We start from the raw sequence: 18,884 nt of genomic DNA, 5'->3' as shown, positions 1-18,884 counted from the left end.
ATTATCACTAGAAAAATAGTTAGCATATCCTGAATCTGAATGTATGTTATATACCTTAATACAGAGAACAAGTTAATTTAGAGGAACTGTAGTTCTGCCATGACATACACTCATCATGCTGGAAATATTATTATTCCTCTCTAATAGTTTAATCAGTAGACAAAGGCATATTAATTTGAAGACAAAGGAACAAACATCAAGAATAGACCATGCATGCAGTTGAGGTTATGTCCTCAACTTTACTTACTTTCTAAGAAGTAGGTATTTTACTCTGTAGACCTTCATATAGCACAGTCCTCATGGATTTTTGTCTTTTTCTTTACCCTCTTTTGTGTACTTGAAGTTGGGAAACATTGATTTCACAAGGAATTAAAAGCTTTTCCTGCAGCATCTGATTTCAGTCCTTCTACTTGTAGTTTAAATGGGTAACAAACTTGGGCTGAAACTGGTCTTGTCCTTAAAGGACCAGCCTACTCTGTTACAGAAGCTAATTAGTATCTGCTGTTTTGCTAATTAAAACAGCTGTTTGCATTTTCCTCTTTGGGGATTTTAAAGACAAGTTTTTAATTGTTAGTAAAGCCTTGGCAGGTCTTTAATTAGCCATGGGTAATCTTCAAAAGGTTGAGCAACTCATTTCTCTTTGAATGCTCAACCAAAGCTTATGTCAAACTCTGTCTTGGATCTGTGGTTCTATGCTATAAAACTTGGGTTATACTGTAAAAATTCTGTGTTTTCTGTTGCCCACTCAAAAAGCTGATGATAAATTGGTCAGAACACTGAATATATTTGAAATTTTCAGTGTATGCTGTGGCCCAGCTATCCTCTTTTCTCCCATAGGGTTTCTGAGGATGCTCTGATGTCCACAGGTACTCTGTCTATGTGCCAGTACTGTTCCTTTGCCCTGGTGAGGACATGAGTTTGACGCAGGAAAAGTCACTGGCATTCTGTTAATCCTCTCTTTGGAGTATTAGAAAGACAAAGAAAAAAGTAATTTTAAGTGGTTGGTATCTCAACCAGATTGAAACTGTATTTCAAGTAAGAAAGAAAACCCATTCTGTATTTTGGTGGGGTTGAATTCTGTTACAAACAGTCTCTGTTGCAGGAATTTGATGTAAAAGACTGCACTGCATGCATCTCTTATATTCGAGAGTACAGGAGTCATTACTAATATCTGTCATAATCATAATACGTCTTAGAACACTAGAGGAAGAATGTTCATAACAGTTAGAATTTTCTTCTTTTTTTTTTTTAGTTTTTAATCAAGCACACCCAAATATTTGAAAATCGACTGAAAGTCCTAAAAGATTTCTTTAAAAATTGCATTTAGCATTTTAGTAGAAGGTTTTGAGTTTGTTACAGAATTATATCTCAAAAGGACAAAAATATCTTGTTGCATGATCTAATTAATGTAAAACTAGACATGATGCACTTTTTACTCATTTTTAAATTTTATTTTTACTCTGTATTTAAATATTACCCCTGATCTTTACATGGTCTACTTGCAGGCAAATCCATTCAGCATTTGTATGTAACTTTTTCCTAAAACACCATATTTTTGATACAGATGATGAAGAATAAGGCATTTAAGTGGTAAATCAAAGGAAGGACAAAGACAACCTGATTTTCAGTGTGGTACTATGCTGTATTTTTTAAAATTTATTTTTAAATTGAGTTGTTTTGAAGGAATTTGAATAGAGTGGCTACATTGTTTATTAAATTAAATACAAATACTTCTTGATCAGAGCTTTCCTTTCTATTTTTTTAATGTGACCTTTTTGTATTTGTCATGCCATTAGCATTTGTAGGTTGGCATAGCAACTCTCTTATTTCTGCACTCTCCTCCTCCTGTTTTTTTCCTACCCTGGTAGCAAATATATCTCCAGTTAGTGAAACCTGTCTGGAACACTGATGCCCATCAGTTTTAATGTGTATATTAAATATTAGAATGTTATTTTTGCTAGGAAAAGAGAACCCCTTATTGGAGCAGATAAAACCCACTGTTTGAAAAAGGAAAACAGAATAAACATTGTGGATGAAAGGAATGTGATTTAGAAAGCAATCCAGTATTCTTTAAAATACAAGCATTTTAAGATAGTTATCTTAGAACACAGAAGTTCAGTTATTTCTCAGGGTGAGGTTGCTTAGATCTTTATATACCTTTTTGGTGTAAAAAGGAATTTTATATACCTTTTTGGTTTTTATTAATTCTTTTTTCAAAGTGATGAATTCATGTTGTTTTAATAATTCTTTACCAGAAGTTACTCAATTATTAACAGATTACATTGAATAATTTTAAAGTGATTTCTTGGCATAGTAATATGCATATTGCAATCTGTCTTGGTATTGACATGCACTTAAGCATTAGGAGTAGAAAATCCCACTCTGATGTAATTAGGGAGCCAAGATCATGTCAATCTCAGTATCATTTCAGGCTATAGTCACCATTGCTTCTAGAAGGCATTGTGAATATCAGTTTTGTTCATATGGCTCTTTGAATAAGCAAGTTTTAAATTTTCCATTATCTATATAAATTAATCTAAATACATCATTATTGAATGCAAATTAGCATCCCTAATTTGTATCCTATATCCCTTAAGCTGCAGGTGGAATAAGAAAAGTCAGTGATGATGAGCACAGTGTTGCTCATTATGGTCCCAGGCATGTAATTGAATTCCAAGTCCTGTAATGATTTTTTTGAAGTTAGGTATGAATATAGATTTTCTGTTCCCCTTCTTTATAGGCTTTTTTTTTTTTTTCCTACAGTTAAGTAACTGTGCCATACCCTGTGTGTCCTTCTCTAAGAATATCCCTCTTCTTCCCAGAACCGTGCAAGTGCCATCACTGAGTTTAACTGCTGGTTCCATTTTTGCTTCTTGACAAACCTTGGAATCCAGGCTTTCTTTTTCTTTATTCTGTTTTTTCCAAGACGTCTCTGTGCTTACCCAACCCAATGGACTTGTTTGCCTCTTTCTCTTCCTTTTGAACCCAGAAAATACTCACCTCTTTCCTACTACTCATCCCCTCCACTGTGGAAATAGATATCCTTGTTAAGCAATTCTCCACAGCATTCTGTTTGTAGCTGAGAGCTGGTCTACACAATGCCTTCCAAATCTGAGAATGCTTACCTAAAATCCGTGGGTGGTTTTGTTACAGTACCTTTATGTGTATTGATGCATTGCATCTGAACAGTTGAAACTCCAGCTGACCATAAAGCACTATAATGTATTGCAGTAATTATTTCTGTACCAGCATTATACTGAACCTCTCCTCCTCAAGTGTACACACTCTTAACTTTGGAAGCAGGGTGAAGTGACACCCTAGAAATATTCACAGTGAAAGCTTTCAGATGAATTGTCAATATCCCCCAGAGCTGCACTGCTTTTCTGCACAGGAACTTGTGTGTATGGCAGTTACATACCATAGTGCTACTGCAAATGCAAGGACTGCATACTGCACCAGATAGCTAATAGAACCCAATGTTCAAGGTTAACAGAGCTACAATATGATTATAAATCTCTTTTCTAGACTTTCCTCTTGGCAAAAAACCATTCTCCTTCTGATGTGCTATCCAAAGGAACCTGATTCTTTGAGATTTCTTCAGTCTAACATCAGTTCCCCGTCTCAGATTTATCTTTTTTTCTCTGTGAAACTACTGTGCTGTGCATTGTTTAGGTGCTTTAACAGGCTTTTCTATTTTCCTGCAGTACTTAACCAACTAAACTATACAGACTTGAAACCTTAGAGAATATATGTGGATGCCTACTGATGTTCGTGACTGTCAGAGATGGGCCGCATAACTTAATTGTCGTAATTCAGGATGGCAGATCTCATAAATAAATGAAAAAAATCTTGCCTTGCCATGACAGCTGTGCTGTGAAAGGGTTTCATGATACTGAGAATAGAACTTAACTGACAAGTCCATTTTCCATCACTATTAATTATTTTGTTCTGAGTCTTTTCTCCGCTGAGACTTTGATTTAGTTGGTACGAAGATTGGCATGAGAAGGAATATGGTAAATATGTCAGGAATATACAGGTATTGCAGGTATGAGACAGCAGAGAAGACATCATTTTATGATAATGTTGTTGTCTTCTTCCCGTGGAAGTTCTTAGAGAAACAGAAAGATTCTGTGAATGCCCATAATTCACATAAAAATGGTGCATTTGGAGAAAACCTAAACATGCATAGCATTCTGCTATTAATATTCTTCAGCCTTGTAAATGCAATGTAAAGAATACCTACACATATACCTTACTTTAAAAACAAACCTGGTGATGTTATCTTCCATTTCATACTGTCATCCTCCTGTGTCTCTGTTATGTGATCTGTGCACAGCACGCTCAGAGCGTCCTCTGTGCTGGGGGAAAACCTTCCTACTCATACTACCAAATATGTGCTCTGATATTCAGTGAGACATATTGTTTAAACAAGCACATTTTGCAACTTATTTGTCATACTTGCCTGTAGTTTTTAAAGTATTATAAATATTCATATTGAGCAAATCTCATTCTCAGGCTATCTTAAGTGAGCCAGAAAGGCATTTTTCCCTTCTAGGAAGGGGAAATGGTATATTGACTAATCAGGAAGAAGCTGCAGTTGCATCTTTTATAGATCATATCCTTATCTAGTATAAATAGGTGTAGCATGCAATATGTAAATGCTGGAAAAAATAAGAGATCCAAACCAGTGCCTTTTGGATTGTATAAAATTGCCAATAGTAAGTGCCGCCTAGTCTTGAAAACAGCCTACCAAAAAATGGCAGCTGGCGAGGGGTGAGTGGCCATGGGGCTTTCAAAGGGAGCTGCGCTGCTTAAGTGTGTTTTATTTACTCACAAAAACACTATCTGAGGCTCTTTTTTGAAGCTGGACTAGCACCATGCCATTACAGTCTATGTAGGGAGCCGAGCATGCATGACAGAGTAAAGAGAAGAAAATGGTGCAGAAGCAACCTGAAGAATCAGGGGTGGGAGGTGGATATTGTAAGGATTGGAAGGACTAGACTGAGGTTAATTTGAATTGAACAAATGGTAGGTAATAAGTTTCTTGTTTTACAGTTAACAGAAAATTACAGTCAGGATGAAAGTGGTTTTAGTATAGAACCTTTCACCTGACTAGTTGTTGAGCAGCCATGATATTTGTTTTATTGCTAATCTAAAAAGGAGGGGGAAAATATTCCCCAACTTGACATATAAAGTGACAGGGTTTTAATTTGCTAACTAATATTTCCTTTCCCATAGTCCAAATAAAGAGGGATCATACAGACAGTCTTTTTGGTGCTATTAAGGATAGTCATAACCGTTCCTTTTGTGGAACAAAGAACACTGTTGTCTGAAATTTCCTGAAGTTGCTGTTGTCAGATCCTAGCTCTGTTCTCTGAAAACAGTACAAGTTGTATATGTTGCATGCAGTAAGTTAGGATGGCTGCCTATAATGAATGAAGTGAATGAAATTGAGACTTATGAACCAAAACCTAAAACAGTGAAGAAATTGTGGGGAGTTTGGGAGGACAAAGAAGGGAAGTGGGGAGTGACCTTATACTGCCTATACTGTTACAGCTGAATTGGTTCTGAAGATTTAGCTGAAATTTTGATCTTCCTGTAAAAGGGAGAGAGATGCAGGCTCCAGGGGATACCCATTTTTCATGTGGTCCTAAAATTTATTCTTTCTAATATACCTTTGTTCTCCATTCTGATTTGCCAGAGATTTCTTGAGCAATATCTGGAATATTGGCTCTGGTTATTGTTTCTAGCTAGCAGGTTCAGGTTTTTATTCTTTGTTAAGTTCTCATTTTGTCAGTTCTAATCTTACAACAGTTCCGAGTTGTCTGAAGACTGACGTGTCTGAAATGGTTTATTTATCAACCTCAGATGTATAATCCACTTTTTATTAGGCTGAATTAGATTTTTACATACCCTAAAAGAAAGCAAATTCCACTGATATCTGTCTAGCTGCAAAATATGGACATTTTAAATACAGGTAGGGACCTGTGACTGAGTGTCTAGTGCCATTTTAGATCTCTCAGCCTCCAGCTGCTTTGAAAACAAAGGCATGAGTCAACAAAGATCCTCTCTTATGTGCCAGCTCATCACGGATGTCACAGATACCATGGAGTGTACAGTCACCCATAGTTGAACATCTGAATTGCTACCAGGAGATCAGAATGTCTTGCAGTATCCAAAAGTGTAAAGATGAAAAGTGAATTATTTCTGTCATCAATGTGATGAAATGGATGTGTTGAAATTGGCAGCAAAGATTGTCCCCCCATAGTGACACCTCTGCTTTTGCTACCGCAACCAGTGTCAGATTCTTCCTTGCCTGTATTCTAGCCACAATGAAAGAGAATCAAAAGAATCCTTCTGAATTCTTTGCCATCACAAAGACGATTTCTGGCTGATCACTCAAAGACACAAGAGTACAGTGCTAAGTTGGTACTGTACTTAAAGCTGAATATGTTGCTTAGAAAATACAGGTGTTTGTAGAGTCTGTTACTCATTTGGAAATAGCATAAACTCCACACAGATCCCTTGTCATGGGCAAGCGCTCAGCACTTTAAACAACTTTACAAAAATATAAGAGCACTTGAACTCCCAGGAGGAAATATTTTTTTTGCTTATTCCAGCCTTCTGAGTAATGTTTTATCAGGAAAATAGAAGGATGTGTTGATGTTAACTATTCAGCATATTTTACTCCTTCTGGCAAAACTACTCAAAGTAAAAATGGCAATGAAAGAGATTAATATATATATATATATATAAAAAGTAGGAAACATTATAATTAATGTGAGATTCTCCTTGCAGGTCAGTTATGCTGGGAAATACTTATCATTGAAACAATTATATCTGCTGTGAAATGACACATTTTGGTAGATAATATTTTTATGTTTTGGCACTGAATGGTACCTTCATTTGTGTTTTCTGGGCTGGACAGGGAGTGTTTTACTATCTCACAGTTCTATAATGTTAAGCAATTAGTGGGATGCTGGAAGACAGTAATACCATGATACAATCTCACATCAAAATGTCAGTGTTGCCAAAACACATACAATATTGAAAGCAATGTAATGTTGTACATATCAAAACACTGAGATCATTGTTTGAATGGTCTTCTGAGTAGAAACAGGATCTGATCTCTACAGTTAGAGCCTAGTTCTGCTCCCATTCAGTGACAAAAGCACTGTGCAGGGTGATTTTGGTCTGCGTGGGTGTAGTTTGCACAAGTCACTTATCTGCTGCTGATCAGTCTGCCATTGCTAAATGCCTGTGAAACTTGGCAAAGACCAGACTGGAATGCTGTGCAGGAGGAATGTGATATTGCTATAGAAATAAACAGGTGATGTCACCTGAAGGTGATTTACCTGAGCTGTAACTGTAGCTTCAACTGTCAAATTTCTGAGGAAATAGAGATTTTGGCTCCTCTAACCTTTAAATGTAATTTTGCAGTTTGCAGCAAGTGTAGCTGTACCATGTAGTGCTGGCGACAGGCACAGTCTTCCCTTCTAGTGAGGAGGTGACTGAGTGAGCAGCCCATGCCACCCTGGCCTGCTGTAATCACGTCTGGCCAGTCTGCGACCGGCGAGGGACACCAGGGGCCAGGGAGCTCCTGTGCTCACAGAGAACAGCAGTAACCTGACACAGCCACCTCTGCATTGCTGCATGAACATCCAATACTCCCTTGCAATACATGATGTAGCCATACTGTTTGCTGGCTTTATGCTGCTACTGTAGCTCACTGGTAGTGATGTGCTTCGTTTAACCCATTTGGTAGTACATTGAACACGCATTCATCCTGCACTTAGGGCCTGATCCAAAGCATATTAAATATGTTTGAAAGATCCAGTCAAGGACTTTTGGCTCAGGCCCTCTACTTCTCTGAATGCAGCTGCTTTTGTTTGTCTTTTTTTTTTTTTTTCTTTTTCTTTTTGTTCACGAGCTGTAAGGGTTTTCTCTTTCTTTTGTAAATAGCTGCATTTAAAATAAAAACAAGGAATTGCACAAAGACAACCTGCATCTTTGCCTATCTATGTATTAAATGCAGCTGTTGTCACATGTATAGTATTGTAATTGAAATAGAATGTCAGTGTTGTGTCCTCACAATGTAGAAGGTAGAATTTCATATATAGAAAATCATACAAATCTAGATGAGTACTGTAATTTTGTGGAAAGATAAACAGCCACATAGAAAATAGATGGCATTGGTAAGTGAATAAACTGATATTCTGCTGCAACTGTAATGCAATTTACGCTCAGTGGCTCTGCATGTGATAGTCAGATGTTATCCTGTCCCCAGATTCTCCTGAAAACTTTATCAGAGAGTTCAAAATTTATTTAAAGTCATCATAAGCACATTAAAATACTAGTAGGCTAGATAGTGCTATAGATTATTAAAGTAGGATTAATTTAAAGTGTATTGTAAAGTGCACTTGACATCTTGGATCCTACAGAGTATCCTGGATGTTTTGAAGGCTTTGTCAAAGAAAAGCCTCCCACAATTGCTTCAGAGGCTTTAAAGATTTAATTTTGATTTAAAATTACCTATTTGCAGTATTGTCCTCCTACACTGCCTCGTCACATTTTGCGTGTTAAAATACACAATTTAAAATGAAAACTGTGCTTTTACAGCAGCTGTGGGGAAAGGAAAAACAAGGGACACAGAGTTCAGAGAGCCTTTGGTGCTGGTGATCCTGACACTCAGAGCCCTGACACTTGACTGTGTAGTTGGGCAGTTTTGCATGCAAAGGCACTTCTTCATCTAGGAAAGAAAGAGGATGCAGAGGGTTTGTTATTTGAGAAATGGATCATCTTGTAACTGTACATAGCATCTAATATCCATGTGAGAAGTGTTAGGTGTAAGAGGGTGCCACAGGAATGGCATATTCTCAGTATTACAAACTGTTCTCAGAAGTATCAATAGACAAGGAAGAAAACAGGTGATAAAACTTAATGTGATCAGTAGTTTGATCAGTGGTGATCACGTTACGTACTATATATGCATATGCACCTCACAGCAAATGATAGTCTAGTAATAGCACTAGCTACTGAACTACAAACTGCTTCAAAGCATGCATTTACTGAACCCATTTGAACTAAAATTATCTGTCAACATAGAGCATAATTTCAATGTATGATAAAATTAATAATTTGGATTCATGTCTGATATATCTTTTATAATTAAGGAAAAAAATTTATTTTCAGATGCAATTGTGTGGAACCAGAACATCCTAGCAATAAAACCTTACAATACTGGCAGGACTACAATATATCTGCATCTGACGTGCCATGGGGGAACCTAACTGTGTCAGTAAGTAAATTTTGGAACTTAATAAATAAAGGCATAGGCATAAATAATTTTGTCCATCTTGCTGCAACAAATACATTAAAAATACCTTTTTTTCCTGCTCATATTTGTTCAAATAAATAATAAAATACACTTCACAAAAATTAACATGGACTTTATAGCATTATCTCGTTTTGTAAGCTTTTTTCAGCCTCTGATAGTACACGTTAAGGCAAGTGTGTGCATTTTATGCCCTGCTTTGGAACCTTCTTGACACACTAACACAAGAGCTTGGCTGAGATTAAGTCAAACATGTCAAATGACAATGAATTTGTCCTAAATTCTGCCAGATGGCAAAACCAAAGTTCCCTTGTGTAGAAAGAATCAGAAGCATTTATTTCCCCTAAAACACTCTTGCAATAGTTCAGGCTATAAAAAAGAGGATGGGGAGAAATTTTGTAACATTTTCTCTACAGCGACCACTTTTTTTCTTACATAAGTTCTGTAATTCTTTTTCCTAAGGGAGGAAAGGAATAAAGCTACAGTTCAGTGGGGCTTGCATGAATGTGTAACAAGTTCTTTAACAGTACACTTTCCTATGTTTAAAGGATTTATATAATTCAAGTTTGCCTTCTTCAAAGTGACAGTTACAACTTGATTAAAGTCTTGTGTTGAGATTGGGCCACCACTTTTTCTCGCAAATGGATCTTTTCATTGTCAAAGAGAATCGAGTGCAAAAGACACCAGACTTAAATGAGAACTGAATTAACCAAATCATAGGCACAATAAAATGGAACACTTAAAAGCCAATCTGGTGGACTGTCTCCAGAAGATACTGTTCTTTTTTTTTCAAAGGCAGGAATGCAGAAGAGCTCATGTTAAGTAAGAGCCATCTTCCATGGCTGCTCTGTCTTGCTTCCCCGCCTTGCTCTGAGCAGGGACTGCTCCTCAACTCTGTTGGTGTGGCAACAGCAGGAAGAAAGTTGAGAACTGCTGGCCTGAGGGATTCCAGCAGTCCAGAATGAATATTCTCAAAATTGCAGCACACTCTAAGAGCATCTGTGCAGGGGCAGACTCCTCCTCTCACTTTCTCAGATCTCTGACAGTGTTTTTCAGAGTACATTTGCAGCTGAGGAGATTTAAAATAACAGATTTTGTTTTAACTATAAATGTAAAAGACTGACTGCATTATATAAAACCCTTAAAAACTCCAGTGAAAGCTTATTACCAAAACTTGAGTTTACTTAGGTAGCAGTATAACTGACCAACTTTTTCCCATGAGTCCCTATAGTTGTCAAAGAAATAACTGAATTTTTTTTGTACTTTTGTGTCTTTATTTCTTGCAAGCATCATCATGAAACTTCTCTGTTCTAGAGATCTGCAGTAAGAGATTAGACATTGCTGTCTGTAAATATTTGGTCAGACTCACCCCATTATGTCTCTTTTGCTACTCATGTCTTCATATATTTCTTGTGTCTAGTTGAAATGTTTCAAATTTCTGAAGATCTGGATTGTCATTCTCTCTTAAAACCCAGTGATTATTTTTTGCTATCAAGACAAACCAAGTGTGAGCAAAGGATTTTGGACCAAGTATGAAGAGGATTTTGGACAAGTGTGAGAGGATTTTAATGGTGACAAAATCCTCTTCAGGAGGCATATGATGGACTTCATCCCAAGTTTGCTGCTCTACCAGTATAAAAAGCTTTGTGCTTCTTTGTCTCACAGTCATCAAATAGCAATTGTGGTTTTTTTCAAGACAATCTTTGTTCAAAGCCAAAGTTTCCCATAACATGATACTGTGCAGTGAGTCTGATAAGCCAGTAACACACTTGATTTAATACAAAAAGATCCTGATCTGGCAGGATATTTCTGCCTGGAATCCCTGATTCTGGGTGCTGCATTTCATTCTTCTTAATAACTGTGGAGAGATTGGGAAGGAGAAGGAAAGGATTGAGTTCAGAGCTGGTAGCTCACATTTCTAGAGCTACTCATTATGATTTTAGACAACTAAGGATAGTAGTGGAGAAATACTGGAAATGCTTTCCACTGTATCCATATGTTATTGATATATTTAGTGATAATAAAATATATTAAGTATAATTGTTGTTAAAGATTTTGGGTTTTCCAGCATTTTATCAGATCTTTTTAAAGAGAAAGACAATTTGCAGGATGTGCTGCCCCCGTGTGGTATTAAATGTATTTGGCTCCTTTTAGGCCAATGGCACACATCCTAAATAGCTTTTTCTTCACTTGCTGGGCCTGTGAAATGAAAACAAAAAAAGCACTTCTTGAGAATGCACCAGGAGCAGCCTTTCTCTTTGTGCCTTTGAACTTTGCTTTCCACTTGGAGAGTGTTAGTAAGTGTAAATCTGTATTTGTACACAGAAAATAAATCTGTGTACTTGCTGAATTTGAAAAAACCCCACTTTTTATATTAATTAGTTTGTTTATGGTATGTCTTAGTGACTTCATCATTCAATATGGCTAAAAAAGAGACTCCTTTGAGAATTTTCCATGCAGACTAGATACACACATAGTGAGTTTTAAGTTTTAAAAGAATAAATATGTAGATGTTGTTTTACTATTTTTAGTAATACAATTTGCTTGCAATTTAGGAAAGAAATTGCGAAGAAAAGGTTAGTGCAAGCATGGATAATTTTTAGAGCAATGCTGTTTTTGTCTCCCTGATAGGAATGTAAAAAGTTTCATGGTGAGTTTGTTGGGCGAGCCTGTGGTCATCACGGCCCTTACGTTCCCGATGTCCTCTTCTGGTCTGTCATCCTGTTCTTCTCTACAGTAACACTCTCCTCCACACTGAAGCAGTTCAAAACTAGCCGCTACTTCCCAACAAAGGTGTGTGCCCTTATTGCAATTCAAAAGCTGTCATTAGACATGTCTAACCGAGAATTCCATCTGCATTGCAAATTCAGTTAACTGCTGGTGAAGTAGGCAGTGCATCTTTCCTCTGTAAGAAACTTGTATCAGAAGAAGCATGGTTTTAGCTGTAAGCTAAAGCTGTAAGCTGTATACTAAAATAGTGAAGAAAAATCTTAAATCATACCTGGAGGTTTTAGTTAAAATTGTAATTTCTCTCAATAATTGTAGGTGCGCTCTGTTGTCAGCGATTTTGCTGTCTTTCTCACTATTTTGTCCATGGTTTTAATTGACTATGCCATTGGAATTCCATCACCAAAACTTCAGGTTCCAAATGCTTTTAAGGTAAGTTGTTGATAAATTGCACTACTTTATAATTTTTCAAAGTAATCCACTATGTTTGGTTTATAATTTTTTATTATCATCATCAGGGAGTAGTGATACTATTTTAAAATTATCATGTTTACAAGGTGTTATGCAACCTCTCTGATTTATAAGTCATGTAAGTGAACCTCTCCCATCAGGCCCCGTTGTACTACCTAATGTTATCTCTGCAGAGATTAACAAGGCTCAAGTTACCCACATCCTAGCCTACTGTAATGTTCTGGGGCTTCCTCCGAATTTTGGGTTTACTGTATCAAGTGCAACCAAGTCTGTAGCAATCCAGATGATCTTATTTATGTAATTTCATGTTTTGGTATCAGAGGAAGTTAAGCATGTATTTTAGTGCTCTATATATGTTAGTTTTGAAGGAAGTCATATTTTTATGTCTATTCTTGTGAAATTGAAATGTAAGTAATCCTTACCATTCTGACTGGCCATGCATGACTGTTTCTATAGCCCACCAGAGATGATCGTGGCTGGTTTATTACTCCTTTGGGGCCCAATCCTTGGTGGACAGTGATAGCTGCTGTAATTCCAGCCCTGCTTTGTACTATCCTTATCTTTATGGACCAGCAGATCACAGCTGTCATTATCAATAGAAAAGAACACAAACTAAAGGTATTCAGTCAAAATTTGTACTTTCACTGTTGTTTTCTGCTTCAGATTATGTAATGTGCATCCATCTACTTGTGTATGCTAGTTTGTTATATATTATATAGAACCCCTTTAAATTTTTATGCTTTTTTCTTTGTTGGTCTGTGTAGTACCTGTCCCCTGTGTCAGTGATCCACTGCCTTACAGAAGAATTTATGAATGTCATTTGGAACACAGATTCTGAATTAAGAAAGTGGTACCTTCTGTGCTTTAGTAGAAGTAGAATTCATTCACTTAAAGAGAAAAAACGCCTTCAAGTTAATAATCTCCCTAAATACCACAATATTAATTGCCTCTTTAGGTATTGACAGTGTTCTTCTACTGGACTGGATTTTTAAAAACTACTCAGGGGTTGTTTTGCAATAGGAGATATTTTTCCCTCTTTTCGTCCTTCTCTGTCATTCTAGCCATCCTTTTTTTAAATGCCCTTCCTATGTTAAAGAAGGGAGAAGAATAAAATTGAGCCTTAGAGGCACAATGGGTTCTTAAAACAACATAGGACAACTTCCTGCTCTGTTCTGCAACACTTTAGTTGCCTACAGATGGAGAGAGAAAAAGGGACATCACCCCTCTGAAAAACTGTTGGGCAAAATCTAGCAGCAGGTTTCTGTACATGTATATGCAGCAAGCTTAGGCTTTTTTTTTTGACATACTTTTAATAAGCAGCAATCCAATCCCAAGTTGCTTTAGCAAATGCATTTGCAACCTTCACTTTGCATTGCCTCTTCTTGGATGATTGTGACATTTGATATGTTCTTTTTTTGCCCTCTTTGTCAGCCTGGCTCTTCATGTCAATCCATAGCATTGCATGTGGTTAACTTGACAGATGCAGGAATTTGCTGCCAAGCTTTGGAATGTGTTTTTTCAGCACTGGCATCTGGGAGTCAGATGGTCCTCCTGGCTGCCCCCTTGTCTTGCTGCGTTTTAGTTTTGCTGGGGTCTGGTGTAGCATCACCTGTTGCTATGCTTCCTTTTCTTCCCATATGTCAGGTTCCTCAGATCATGTATGAATGTGAGGAAATGCTCTCGGATTCTGTATGCATTAGCAGATACATTCCTCATAAATGTGTCAGAAGGTAAAAAAAGGTGTCTCTGTTAGGATTTAGAATTAAACTCTTTCTTTGAGTGCATTGTGCCTGTAACTAATATCTGTGTTTGACACATCTCTGAGTTTGTCAAGATGTGTCTTGGAGATAAGACTCATAAGCACTTTTGGGGAGTGAGGGAAGGTTGCTAGAGTTGATTCTCTTCATTTTCTTTACTTTCCCCCCTTTTTAAATAATGTAAGCAAATAAGATGGCATTTTCATTTTGATATGTGGCTTACATTTTCATAAACCCAGACGCTTCCCGTTTTAGAAGTAAAAGTTGTCTTCATAAAGAAATGATTTGTTTGCTTCCAACTCATTTTCCCCTCTTTTTTTATACTTCCCATAGCAAATTCTGGATAGTGCACATTTCAGCTTTTGGCAGTCTTTGTAGCAAACCCTTCCAAGTTTAGTTTAGTTACTTTTTTTATGTCAAAAGGCATTTGCATGGGTTTACAGGCAAAATTATGGTTCAACATATTCACATTGTTTGCATGAACATCGCTGTTTCATCAGACCATGACACTGGATTTGTTGCCATATTGCAAAGTTTTGTGGAGATGGCTAACTACCTGACTTTTTAAAGGAAAATAGCTTGAGCTGCTACTTGCAGCTGTGAGGAGGTCCTGGATACTTGCTAAAATTGAAGTGAAATATCCCACTCAGCTATGGGAGCAGATATCTATAGAACCAAGCTTGCTGCATTTTCTTTTTCAGTGAAGTTGTAATTGTAGGTTTTTAAATTTATCTGTTTATTTGACCAAAGAATTTTATGCCCAAAAGCAAACCATTATCCACATGTTGGTAAATTTATGAAGCATTTGACCACTACAGAAGTGATCCAAACCCAAAGGTTTTGTACTGACTTTGCATATGGATATTTTGATGCTATCTTTGAATAAGGAAACCAATAAACCAGTACCTGATTTTATATTTTAATTTAATGTATCTTATTTTATAGCTATTTGCTCTTCTTTAAGATTGAAAGTATGTTAGTGAAAATGTGTATCATGTGCTTACCATCTTAAAAAACTTAAGAAGGATCAGCGTGGGTTTATGGCCCTTTCTAGCATAAACTGACTTTGCAAATGTTATGGATTTTTATGTAGGGACCAATAAAAATACATATTTTTCTACCTCTTTGTAAGAATGGATGGAGGGTCTACTAAGATTGGTGCAGTGGGAAGTTGGCAGCACAGCTGGATGTTCTGCATACTATTATCCACAGAACAGACTTAGTTAAAACAGAAAATGTATGGATTTTCCAGTGTCTTACCAGTATCCATTTCATAAGCAGGAAAGCTGTTTGGTGCCCACTGTACAGTGGTTTTGTGGTACATTTAACTCATAACTGGAAGGAGTCCAGTAACATTGAGCACTGAGTGTGAACTAGTATGAATTCTCCTTAGATAACCAGCCTGCCATCCCTACTGACCCAACCTGAATAACATATAGAAGGAAGCTATTTTTTTCCTACAAGTCTCAAATTTTTAATTGTCTCCAGATGTTCATTAGGAATGCCTGCCAGGAGCGTTCTCCTTAATTCATATATCATTTTACATCTTCTTTCCATCCTTACTTTTTTTAACAGAAAGGGTGTGGATACCACCTGGACCTACTGATGGTGGCAGTGATGCTTGGTGTTTGCTCTATTATGGGATTGCCGTGGTTTGTTGCAGCCACTGTCCTCTCCATTTCCCATGTGAACAGCTTAAAACTGGAATCAGAGTGCTCCGCTCCAGGGGAGCAGCCAAAATTTCTTGGAATCCGGGAGCAAAGAGTCACAGGGCTCATGATTTTTATCCTTATGGGCTCCTCTGTCTTTTTGACAAGTATTCTAAAGGTAATTTGGAGAATTGAGGGAAAGTTAAAAATACTGCACTGAACATTTCACTGTTTTTACTGTATTATTTAATGAATGCTCTTTCCAGGCATATTACTAACTAGCATAATGTTACACAATGAGAGTCTTAAGTCGAATTCTAATTTTGCTTAATGAAGTGCCTAGGGACTTCTAGCATTTTTTAAATAAAAACCTTGAAATGAAAACCTGGCCTGATTGAAGTCCAAGGGAATTCTGCCATTGAGCTGTAGTAGATGAAGATTAACACTCTCAATTCTTTGGGCCCGTGGCAAGTTATTATGAAACAGTCTTGTTATACCAATTTAAAATTTATTTAGATAATTTAAAAACATTTTGTGGTTTCCGAGTAATTTTAAAGTATTTTCATAGTTGCAAGAGAAGTTCCATGGTTTGTTTCTTGGAAATGGACATGACAATTTCCTCATGCTTCCTGCATACTCAACACAGCTCACCAGTGTCCTGAAGAAGGGTGTCTAGTTACAGTCATGTATAATACCATGTACACACTTAATACTTTTTAAAGAATTATCTGGCCTCTGTGAAATCAGTGAGAGTTTTGGCTTTAATAAAACCAGAACTTAGTCTTGCATATTGTCACAGTGAGGGCAATAAGTCCTTGTACTTCCCAGCAGTATTTTATTAAGTTATCATAAGCCTTCACTTTGAAAACACACAAAACATGCATTTTGCGTATTTAGTATTTCTAACAGATTCTTATCTATGGACATACTTGTTTACCTACACAGTATGCTGAGAACCTGAACATCTAAAATAGTTTCTTTAAAAAATCATTCCATAGAATCATTCACCCATTTTTAAATGCTTACAGCAGAAAATATTACTTTTACCAGTAAGAAGTATTTTATGTCTCTTGAACATTTTGCTGAGCAGTCTTTAAAGTAAAGAATTTAAGTATAAATTAAGGCTTTCATGTTTTTGTGTAGTTCTGTTAATTTTATTAATAGGGAATTAAGTATATTGTAATAACTGGCCATGAGAGGAAAATAAAACTACAGAGCCAGATTCTTTTGCTTTACACTCTGAGAAACATTATTAATTTATAATTGAGTGACTCTGAATTTACAACTTGTCTGATTAATGCAGGCATATGGCACTTTGTATTTGAACTGTTTTGAATGTCTTTCTAGAAGCATTTAAAATTGTTAAGTAGTACTTAATATGCTCTTCCCTTTTTCTGCTTGTTTGTGCAGTTTATTCCTATGCCAGTACTTTATGGAGTATTTCTTTACATGGGTGCTTCATCTCTAAAGGGAATTCAGGTAAAATGGATTTATGATGAGTCTGTTATTGATGATGCTTTCTACAAAAAATAGAGATGTTCTTACTATGTTATTGTATTAACTTGTGTGTAAAATCTTAAAGGAATGTTGCCAACCTTAAATTTTTGAAAGTGACTAATTTAAAAAGGAAAATGGATTCCCTCTAAACAGAGCATTCCCTTTACGCAATGTGCTCCATTTTTTTTTCCTATTTTTTGGGTGGTGATTTTTTTTGGGTGGTGATTTTTCTGTTCTCTCTCATTATCAAGGGAATTTTGCTGAGCCTAAAGACAGAGTAATAACTATCAGGGGCTCTTCCCTCTCTGCTACCTCCCCCTTCACTTGCTTGCATGCTGCCTTTTCTAAGTTCCTTAGCAGGGCTACACTTATCTTAAACTTTTCCTTTAGGGCTAACTTGCCCTAAAATTAACATAACTGAAAATTTGAAGGTCTTCCCTGTGCAAATAAACACTCCAGGCAGGGAGGGGGAGATGTTGCAAGCCACAGTCCTTTGGGGTAAAGGGTTAAATCTAGTGGAAGGGCAGCATTCCTGCAGTGGCCTTAAGGAGGAGAAGCTGGCAGCAGCCAGGGATTCCAGCACTCAGGCTGGGGTTGTGCTGTTCTGTTTCTCCTGGCTGACTGCAGCATTAAATGCCAGTGTCAAATCTTTTAGCCCACGAGGCATTGACACACCTTCCAAGACAATTGAGAAAGAAGCATCACATGGTGAAAACACAAGTTATACTGTGCAAAAGGTCAAATACAAAAAGCAAAGAAAATGTCTGACTGTTTTTTTATTATATTTGATTGCAAGTTACCTCCTTTTATAGGCAAAGCTGGGAACCTTTTTTTTTTTGACTGGTGGTCTCTATTCAGAGACTCTTCTTTTATAACTTTGCCTATCTCTTATCCTTTGGGTCGATATTCTCAGAAATGTAGTTTGGCTTTTACTGAGGTTTAAATAATTTCAATTTAATATAGTTCAGCTGTTTCTCAGAACAGGGGTATGAGAAAGTACACTTCACTATTGAGGAGTGTTTTTAAGACATGCTGAAATCTGGCTATCTTTACTTGGAAAAGTGATAGCATCCCCCTCTTTATCTCCCTCCCCCATGCTGGGACAAGGAATGGAGATTTGATAAGATAGCTTTTGTGGGAGGATGTGCTTTTTGCTGCTCCTGTGAAAAAGAAATCTGCTCAAATCTGGCCAAATTATAAGCCTTAAAAAAAATGCAGTTTGCACATGCTCAATAAAAATTTCCAAAACTTGACATTGCTGAAGGCTGTGTGAATATAGCATGGCTCATCCATGCAGGGAGAATTTGTGTATCACCATCATCACTGTGCCATGACATAAATGTCTCAGGTCAGTATGGAGCCAAATAGGACTGAAAAATAGGAACCTCTCACACACATTCCTAGCAGTCAGCTTTCTGGCATTCATTCCTTTTTATTTTTTTTTTTTAA

General features: G+C 36.8%; 2 protein-coding genes across 4 annotated transcripts in view; one reads left to right on the top strand and one right to left on the bottom strand.

Annotated features, from left to right (window-relative positions):
- DPP4 (dipeptidyl peptidase 4) overlaps positions 1 to 18,884 on the bottom strand; it is an 82,417-nt gene that overhangs the window by 8,280 nt on the left and 55,253 nt on the right. The gene's annotated exons all lie outside the window — the stretch shown is intronic.
- Positions 1 to 18,884, top strand: part of SLC4A10 (solute carrier family 4 member 10) — a 113,737-nt gene that overhangs the window by 81,870 nt on the left and 12,983 nt on the right. For both annotated transcript variants that reach the window (XM_083865645.1, XM_083865644.1), the window contains exons 15-20: positions 9,193 to 9,298; positions 11,966 to 12,127; positions 12,380 to 12,493; positions 12,989 to 13,150; positions 15,865 to 16,116; positions 17,349 to 17,417. In XM_083865645.1, the coding sequence (XP_083721771.1) occupies positions 9,193 to 9,298; positions 11,966 to 12,127; positions 12,380 to 12,493; positions 12,989 to 13,150; positions 15,865 to 16,116; positions 17,349 to 17,417 (865 nt within the window). The remainder of the gene's footprint in view (positions 1 to 9,192; positions 9,299 to 11,965; positions 12,128 to 12,379; positions 12,494 to 12,988; positions 13,151 to 15,864; positions 16,117 to 17,348; positions 17,418 to 18,884) is intronic.

The sequence above is a fragment of the Zosterops lateralis genome (genome assembly GCF_965231275.1).
Source record: "Zosterops lateralis genome assembly, chromosome: 7".
In the NCBI taxonomy this organism is placed as follows: domain Eukaryota; kingdom Metazoa; phylum Chordata; class Aves; order Passeriformes; family Zosteropidae; genus Zosterops; species Zosterops lateralis.
The sequence above is the reverse complement of the archived record's forward strand: the minus strand, read 5'-3'. Positions and strand labels throughout refer to the sequence as shown.